General features: G+C 37.4%; 1 protein-coding gene across 1 annotated transcript; it reads right to left on the reverse strand.

Moving 5' to 3' along the window:
* Window positions 1-370: 370 nt before the first annotated feature.
* On the reverse strand, window positions 371-8,907 carry tmem160 (transmembrane protein 160). Its single transcript, XM_038298609.1, has 4 exons — window positions 8,588-8,907; window positions 8,465-8,489; window positions 5,866-5,958; window positions 371-3,233 (listed from the first exon to the last, which is right to left on the reverse strand). Exons 1-4 carry the CDS (start codon window positions 8,801-8,803, stop codon window positions 2,911-2,913), a joined length of 657 nt encoding a protein of 218 aa, XP_038154537.1. The 5' UTR covers window positions 8,804-8,907; the 3' UTR covers window positions 371-2,910.
* Window positions 8,908-9,426: the final 519 nt, after the last annotated feature.

Here is a 9,426-nt window from a genome sequence, read left to right on the forward strand (position 1 = left end):
TTTGTTCTGTCCTCCAATTTGGGCTTGAACACATTAAGCATGGTTGTGGTGCGTGTGGGCACCTGCATTAGCATTGACGTCATTATGTCACACAGTGATTGGATGCTAATAAACATGAATTTGCCCAAAAACTTTTCTTAAAAGAGTGGCTTATAAAGGGTTAAGCAATTTGCAGAGGAGCTAGCAGTGGTAAAGAGAGGTGCATGTTGTCCAGAGTGGATTGCTACTAATGTCTGGAGTGATATTTGACAGTTCATGTGCTAAAAAAGATTAACGTTTGAGACACACTATAGACAAAGATAACAAAAGATGATTTTATGCTTTCGTGTAAAAACCTGATTGAGTAACCATCATTGAATAGACACACTAGTTTAGATTTCCTCTGCATTTATTACTGAATGCACTGTTGTGCACAAAAGGTAAACAATAACAACCCCCCCATTTTCCATAAAACAAATTCAATACAAGCAGCACCTACTCTTTACATCCATTATAAACAGAATGTATATAGATAAAATATGTGTAATTCACTCTAAAAAGTTTTTGGATATCATTTGGTATTGTACATATGTATCAAAGACAGAACAAAATAAATGATCACAGTCGTAGCTGTGAAGAGTGTTCTGTTTCCAAACAGTTTAGAGGAACTAAAGCGACAAAAATCAAAGCCCAAAAGTGCTGTCGTAGTTTTAAAAAAATTAAAAAATGTAAATAAAAGTCTTAAGCCCTCATGTGTTTCGACTATTTTAAATAAAATCACTCTGAAACAAGTAAACTGACATTTTTCACCCACCCCCCCAACATTAACAGCATACAAAAGTTGAATTGATCAGTCATGACTGCTTCAGGTTGGTAAAACAAACAGCAAAGAACAGCTCGCTGAGAGGAAACTGACTGCATACAGCGGCACAAACGGAAACAAAAGCATGTCCATATATACATAAAAAGGAAAATACATTTTGACTTTAACTTATATTGCTCTTATTTCTTTCCTGATCAAAACCTAAAGTGGTATTTCACTTGATTCATGCCTGTCTTGGGTAGTTCTTGACCTACCTTGACTGTGCCGCCCCTGCCGTGTAAACATGCCCACTTTCTCCCATCAGTGATCATTTCAGCTCATTGCTGAGAGAAAGCGGTTCTCTTAGAACCTCTGCACAGAGACAGCAACAGCTCGTTTTATTAGCTATAAATAATATCAGAGTTGTTATAATGCGTTTAGGGCTCTGCTAAGCTTTAAGATGAGCCTAATGTGATAGCATGCTATGGCAAAGATGCACCTATATCAGATTTTTCCAACACAAGCATTTTAGTCTCTTTTGTAGTATTTGATACCAGGAAGGGATCAGAAGAGAAGGTAAAAAGTTCATTATAATAAAAAGCTTTGATCATATTCCCTGATACTCTAAACAGACAAAGTTGGACTTTTACCTTGAATCCAGAACAATAAAGATTAATTTATTTTTCCTTCTCTAGTCAAAATAGCTGAACATACCTCCAGGTGTTCCTGCATTAAAAATAACCCCTAAAACTTTCAAAATCAGCCAAGGTCTGCTTACAGATCAGAGTCTGGATTGTAATTCGACTTGCGGATCATTTGGAAATACCCCCACATAACCTACTTACTTACTGGACTGGCCTATAGTGTGGAAGCTGGGAAAACGATGCCTGCATTTGGTTCTTTAGTATTGTTGCCCTTATAAGGATGCATGAGTACATGAATACATCGAAGAGAAAGGGCAACATCAAAGACCTGACGTTTCTGACACCCGTGCTCCAACCGCATCCAGCGAATCTCTTCCCAACTGGCCTCCATGCTCACAGACCATGAACCCAAGCTGGTGAGCGGAGATCCTAACTGCTAAATCTACAGGAAAATCACGACTTTGCTGCAGGACCAGGATTAACTCCAATGTATTGAATTTCCAACCTTAATGTAAAGGACTTCAGCCTTTGCACACTAAGCATGAACACTGTTTTAATAACCGGAAGTCTCAATAAACTGTTTATTTTTATTGTTTTGGGACTTTGAGTTTAAGCATGATGTAATCTTTAAATGTAAAACGCTTCTCCAATTGTGTTCATGATTAAATGTTGTAGGAAGACTCTTAGGCTACGTTCACACTGCAGGCCTTGACGCTCAATTTCGATTTTTTTTGTGTTGCTGTTCACATTTCCAGATTTATGCGACTTGTATGTGATCTCCTGTGTGAACTGCAGTCATACAACCTAGGTGTCCCGCATGCGCAGTAGAGGATGAAATGACCTGTGTTTACGGAATTAAACATGGATGGTAGTTCCGGAGAACATGTAGCAATCTTTCCCAACCTTAAAAACTCAATCTTTCCAAGATGGTTAGACATAAATACTACTCTCTGCATTATCGTCCACCATTAATCTTGTATTTCTTGCCATTTCTGTGTCGCAAGAAGGAGAGGAGCATTTGAAAAGATTCGTATCAGATTCAGGAACACAGAGCCAAGCGGCCTGGGTCGCATTGTAAAAAATTGTATCCGTGTTGTTCAGACTGTCATGAAAAGATGTGGGCCCTGCTCATACTTTGAAAAATGTGGACCTGATACAGGTGCATCCCTACCATGCCGTTGCAGCTTTAAGGCAATTCAGAAATTATTCTTCCTTATGCCAAGGGCATCATAGACATTTCTATAGTTGACTTTAGGGGGCAAAAAAAAAAAAAAATAAACTTTAAGGGAAAATAAAAAAGAAAACAGTTAAGTCTTTCTTCACCTGAATATTTGTGTTTTTTTTATGACAGTAGATGACAGTTTGCATCTTTAAGCTCACAAGCGGTCTTCATATGAACATATGTGCATCTTGCAAAAACATACAAATAAGAGAAACCCTGAATCAGAGCAACAAACCCCCCCACACAGCTTTCCTGGAAGATCTCTACTTATTTTGGCCCTTGCTGCCACTGTCCTCCCTGTCCTGAGAGCCTCTGTAACCGCGCTTCTCCCGCCTCTCCCGGCAATCCCGGCACTCTCCCTCGTCCTCTCCACCTTCCTCCTCGTCCTCGTGGATGATCTCCACCTCCAGACGGCCGATGTACAGCGATACGGCGCAGAGCCAGAAGAGGGCGACGCTGCTCACCACAGCGCCCTGGAGCAGCAGAGCTGGCACAGACAGCAGCATCAGCCTCCGCATGGCAAAGAGACTGCCAATGTAGGAGGCGCCGCCAAACGACACACAGATGCCTCCAAGAATGAAGAAGGCTGCAAATAAACAGATTGAAATACTCTTACTGCAGGAAATACAGTGAAATCAACTATGGCTGCAAAGGTTGGTCTTTAGAGTCTTTTAAACTTCAATGATGAGTATATACAATTATTAAATGATTTAGAGAAGATCTGCACCGAATATTGAACTGAAAGAAAGCATCAATAGTTTATATTAAACTTGCTCAGGCCTTGAATCCATTTCACTCAACGATTTTATTCAGAAATCCTCAAGAAATAAACAAAACTTAAAACAGCAGCTTTGGGATCAAATATCTGATCAGATATTCTGAGAATAATTAAGTTGAAGTGAGAGAAAGGATCTTTTTACAGATTTATAAGCATTTTCAAAGAGAATTATTAGAAATATATATTAATCTACTGATTCTGAACGAATAAAGAGGAAAGCTCTTTAGTTTAAACAGTCAAGGTTAGGAGGCTGCATAATAAATCTGAATTCATCTATAACGTGCATCTAAATCAAATAAGAAAAATACAATTCATGCTGTGCAATAAACAATTATTAGCAGCCTACTCCTACAGAGTCTCAAAAAGTCAATTTCTGCTCTTTTTTTAGGTCGGGATAAGTTTGGAGAAAGAAGGTGAAAAATTATTTGTCAAGGCTTTTTTCTTCTTTTCTAATACCTTGTATCCCTGTAACACAGTCACAATTTAGCCAGCGTATGCCGACGTTTGAAAATTGAGGCAAAAACGCTGGCATAGGTTTTGTATAAGTTAATAGCATGCTGAAACATGTCGACATACGGCAAGTAGGTAGAGAAGTCTTGAGCATAAATTTCCTGATGTATGCCAATGTATGCTCATAGGTGGGGAATAAGTTACAGGTAAGTTATCAGAACGTTGACATACGTTAAGTGTAAGTTACTAATAAGTTGTGGTGTCCAGCTTTTCCAAAACCTAAGCAACTTGTGCATAACTTATGCGTAACTTATCTCCAATGCATATCAACGAATTTGACATATCTGGACTGGTTGTCCAGACGACCGCTGAATGTGTTTCTAACTAACAGCTACCTAATAATGGCGTATTGGCAGCTTTTTGGTATAAAAGGGGGTTCACAGGCGGAAACCATCAGTACTCCTCCAGACTTCATCCCCATCATACGGTGAGCGAGAAGGCGAGTGTGATGGATCCTCCCTACGTTCACAACCAACAAAACTTCCAAGCAGACATGACACTGAATCTGTACTGACGGAAGACCTTCTGTCTTTCTTTTTCCTTTTATTTTATTATTATTTTTTTTAAGTTTAGAGAAAAGTTCTTGTACTTTTTATGCAGGCTGGGCACCTCCAGGCGCATTGCTGCCCCCCACAGGACACTGGCTTGTGCATCATTTCATAGGCATTTCGCTGCTGTGCATTATGCATAAGTTAGGCTGTAGTTGGAAACACGCTCTGTAATGAATACGCTATGTATACACCCAAAATAAAAAAAAAAAAAAATGCATAGAAAGTTCAGCGTATGCCAGCGTTTTAGAGGAGTCTGGGACGTCAGACATACGCTGGCTAAATCTTGAGGTGTGACAGCGCAATTAGTAATATTCTTCCCTACTGTCTGGTTCTCTGTCCTTTCTTCCCTCATGTATTTCTTACGTACAAAAACTTTGTTATTTGTTTTCCACCTTCCTTCAGTCTTTAGTCACTTTCTGAAGATTATGTCCTGTGCTCTCTCTCTCTCTTTCTTTCTTTACTATTACATTAGAAGTTAGCCAAAGTAGCCCCAGATGTTAAAATCTTCCCAATTTATATTCTTATTTTATAAAAACCTTTAAACATCCTCATTCATTTTAGAGTTTTGTTCATTCATAAATTCCCTATCAAGCCCGTACTTCGGCATTTCCCGTTCACCAACTTATTAGGGGAATACCAGTAACAATGCTTTGGATTGCTGATGGTTGCAAAAGCTCCTCACAGGTTGTTCTCACATCAGTTAGTTTTAAACTGTTGACTGTCAGCTGTGATTGTTCAGCTGACTCTCTGCAGGATGGGAAGGATAGATGCCCATTTTTTACAGCTCAGCTTTGTGGAGTTGTGTGACAATTTTGAGAGATAAGAGATTCGATTTTTTTATTTGACTTCAAGGCATATGAGTGTACCAAAAAAAACTTTTTTTTTTTTTAACATGTATTGTTTGAAAATCCTTGTATAAATAAGATATAGCTTTTGAAGAGCTGTACTGTAAGTATGGGGCAAATTCTAGGACATCCTCAGGTCTTATTAATTAATTTATCAGATCTAAGAAAAAAGCTAACAGCTCTGCGGTCATAGGAATACACACAAATCTCAGGAAATTACATAGTTCTTCTTTTAAGTTTAATAAAATCTTGCCCAACCAGGCAGATATTTAATCTAAATTCTCACCCATAAACATATTATAATTTAGATAACATAAAAAGTTTTTATCACAACTTTTGCCATGCTGTTTATTCCTGAAATCTGTAAACCTTTATTTTTCCTGAGCCCTGACGATTTTTATAAAATATACACGGTACGTGAGGTAGCCTTTATTGTAACTCAAAATAGCAGCATCTGAATATTTCTCTCAAGCATTTCTTTTTGGTGCTGTTTTCTTTCCTATGACAGTGACTGAAGCCAGAGGAAACTCGTACCATAACCTGCTTCCTGTCCCACTTCACTCTGGACGAAAGCAATGACTCCAATCCCAGTCGCCAGCAGGCCATTTCTGAACCACGACAGGAACCCTGGAAAACCGTGAACAAGTTAGCAAATGGTTGGATTTATTCTAGTTTTACATTTTAGTCTAAACACAGCAGGCCTGGATGCTTTAACTCTATAACTTAATGCTAAATACTACTTTTCATGTTAAGACACACCTCCAAATTAGTGAATCACTAGATAAACTTGCTTACAGAATTCCTAGACATATTACAGATTCAATTCTTTAATATTTTCTGAACATTTTTTCCCTCTGAGTTCAGTTTTATCTTCAGCATCTTATATACATCAGAGAAAAAATGGCAGCTTTTATTCCAGCAGTTTTTAGTAAATCAACTCTAATTTAAAACAAGCAATAGTTAATTTTACTGCAGTGCATAGATTCACTATTTAACTATTTTGTATTTATTTTTTGCTTTATTTTTTGGAAGGCCAGAAAAGGTGTTTTAATTGTTTAAGATTTTTAATTTTAAACTTGTTGGAACTAAAGCTAAACACATATTTAAAATAAACAGATTCGGATAAAACAGATAAAACTAGTCATAGCTCCTATTGATCCTATTCTTTTTATTGGTTTTAACAGGTTTTATGTAGCTTCTCTCACTTAGTTCTTCACTTTCTACACAAACATTTTTTTAAGACAAGATCTTGCCTACGGCCAAAATCAAAACAAAAACAGAAAATTATCTAAATAGAGTACCGTCGTGCAAACCTCATTAAAATTAATATGACTGAAATTGATGAAAAAAAAAAAAAAATCAAATGTAGTATATTGAACATTGTTAAGCCAAAGCCGATTTATAGTTACAATTCTTTGAACATCTAGTCTTTAGCTTCTATATTCCAAACTGTTTGCTGTTCTGTATGGTCCATTGGGCTTTTATTCTCAATCTCTGATCGATTGTCAGACTTTCTATCTAATGTTGTCTTGCATACTGACAAAGCTCTAATAGTGGGGGATTCTATGACAGCTTTAATTCCATCTTAGATTCAACTAGCTTTGGACAAATTTGGTCAAATGTTCTCCCAACCCTGTCCTCTGACCATTTCTTTTCCTTAAAGTTCCACTTTAAAGGTATAGTGGAGGAAAATTATTTTTCTGGGTGGATCATCAAAATAAGTTTTCCTCCTAATTATCAATATCTGCCTGATGAGAATTACCTCCCCTCTCGAACACTGATGGGATTGAGTTTTGGTGGACAGATAAAGTCGAATGAATACGATTTCTACTTGTTTGGGGACAAGTTTTAGTCGATGTGCTACAGTCAGCGTCCGACAAATATAGTCTCTGCTCAGTGGATGGCAATTCCTGCTTTTGCTATCAATACCATTTGATATAATTTCTGATAAAACATTAAGAATGTGTTTAAAAGTTACCCTTTTCATTTATATTTCAATCCGTTTTCTCATCAGTGTGTGAGAGTTTAGGGCGATGCGCGTTCCTGCAACAGGGGAGGAAATTTTCCGCAGGCAGGAATTTCTCGCCATTCATCTGTCGACTAAAACTCTTTTTTTAGGGCATCCATGCATAAGAAATAGGAAAATATTAAGAATATGTTTAAAAGTTCCCTTTTCATTCCTATTTCAATCCTTTTTCTCATCATTGTGAGAGGGGAGAGGGGAGGTAATTCTCGACAGGCAGGTAAATTTCTGCATAACACGCTGGTGAGTCTGACATAGTGGAAGAAGTGTAAATCTTCATTTGGAAAGTAAGCTTGTATGAGAGATGCAAATAGCATCTCAGAATGATGCTTGTGCATCATTTCATGGGCATTACGGAGCATCAGTTATGACATTTATTTTAAATATGACTTCCCTACGACTTTATGCTTTCTCTAAAACCAATAACTAGCAGGTTGAAACTTTGACATGACTGACTCTTCCAACAAAAACACACATTATACTAGTTTTATATAAATAAATAAAATTCTATATATGTAAAAGTCAATGATTATGTTTGAAAGTTTGCCAGAATTACATCTACACCTAATTTACAGCCAAAACTCTTGTGATTTCATTCAAGACATTTATGCTTATACTAGTGTTTGTGTTTATCTGAACCTGTATGAACAATCCTACCACTGTTGGGTTACAGATGATTCCCCATCATTTCAGCTGCAGATGGCCGCTCACACTGAGCCTGGTTCTGCTGGAGTTTTCTTCCTGTTAAAAGGGAGTTTTTCCTCTCCACTGTCGCTACAAGCATGCTTAGTGTGAGGGTTTGCATTTGAGTCAGTGAGTGATGCAATCAACTGGTTTTCCTTAGATAGAAAACTGAATCAATTTGACTTTGTGATCTGGTGAACTGTAAAGTGCCTTGAGATGACATGCGTTGTAAATTGGTGCTATGTAAATAAACTGAACTGAAATTGAATTACAAACTTGTGCGTCTATTTTTTTTTTCAAACTAATTTCCCTCCGTTTAGTTTTGTATCGTATGATAATTCAATTCATAAAAAAGTAAAGTTTCAAGAAAAACCTAAAGCTGTCAATATATACTGAATATAGAGTAACTATGGAGTAACATATTACCTGTTTCGTGTGATTTCCTCAGCATCTGCAAAAAAAATTTATAAAAAAAGAGAGCATATTATACCTGCAACCACCAACAGCAGTTTCTCTTTATTTCCATCAGATAAGAAATAAATATCCTACCAACGCGTCCGCTTTGTCGAGGTCTGTGAACTGGTACTGCTGCAGTGGCTGGTTCTTCCCACATGGCCCCTTCTCCCCGACCCGCTGCCCCGCAGAGCCGTGCAGCCGCCTCAGCGGTGCTCCACCGCGGTCCGACAGCTTCAGCTTCACCGCTCTGAGGAAGCAGCTGACGGCTGGCGGGAGCTGCCTTCGCTTGAAGAGAGTCAGAAAAGCCATCACATCACCAACACCGGCTGGCTAAAACACACAATTCATACAAACGGGAAGGGAAAACACAACACGACCTTTGCATAACCTTTGAACCATCACGTGGACTCACATAACCCGGAAGAGTCTGTTTTCTGCCGCGAGGGATCACCGCAGCGCCACCTGCTGGTAAATAAGGGAGAGTTTTAAAGTCATGATGTGGAAGCTCCAATTTAAGTACCATTTTGGTGTTAAAATATTTCTGATTATCATTGAATTCTAAATCTGATTTGGATCTCCTCTTAATCTTAATTTGATGAGAATTTAATACTTGAATAAAAGTAAAATTGCAACTACAGTGTATTGCCACAAGAGGGCACTAGAGTGCAGAATAATGAAACTCCACAAACTAGTCAAGTGTGTGTGTATATATATATATATATATATATATATATATATATATATATATATATATATATATATATATATATATATATATATATATATATATATATATATATATATATAATATGTTATATATACAATATGTTATATATTATACATTAGATAGACGGACAGACAGACAAACAACCTTAGGCAAAGCCCAACAGCTATGGTTAAATGGTCATTTGTATCATACATAAATATGAATG

The sequence above is a fragment of the Cyprinodon tularosa genome, unplaced genomic scaffold, assembly GCF_016077235.1.
Source record: "Cyprinodon tularosa strain WSP-4 unplaced genomic scaffold, ASM1607723v1 ctg41, whole genome shotgun sequence".
Classification (NCBI taxonomy): Eukaryota; Metazoa; Chordata; class Actinopteri; order Cyprinodontiformes; family Cyprinodontidae; genus Cyprinodon; species Cyprinodon tularosa.

Bases quoted from the DNA above. Each gene is read 5' to 3' on its own strand.
- tmem160 (XM_038298609.1), bottom strand. From the start codon at position 8,803: ATGGCTTTTCTGACTCTCTTCAAGCGAAGGCAGCTCCCGCCAGCCGTC. The intron at 5,959-8,464 runs GTAATATGTTAC...ACGGTTTTCCAG, and splicing joins GAGGAAATCACACGAAACAG to GGTTCCTGTCGTGGTTCAGA. The intron at 3,234-5,865 runs GTACGAGTTTCC...GTTTATTTGCAG, and splicing joins GGGACAGGAAGCAGGTTATG to CCTTCTTCATTCTTGGAGGC.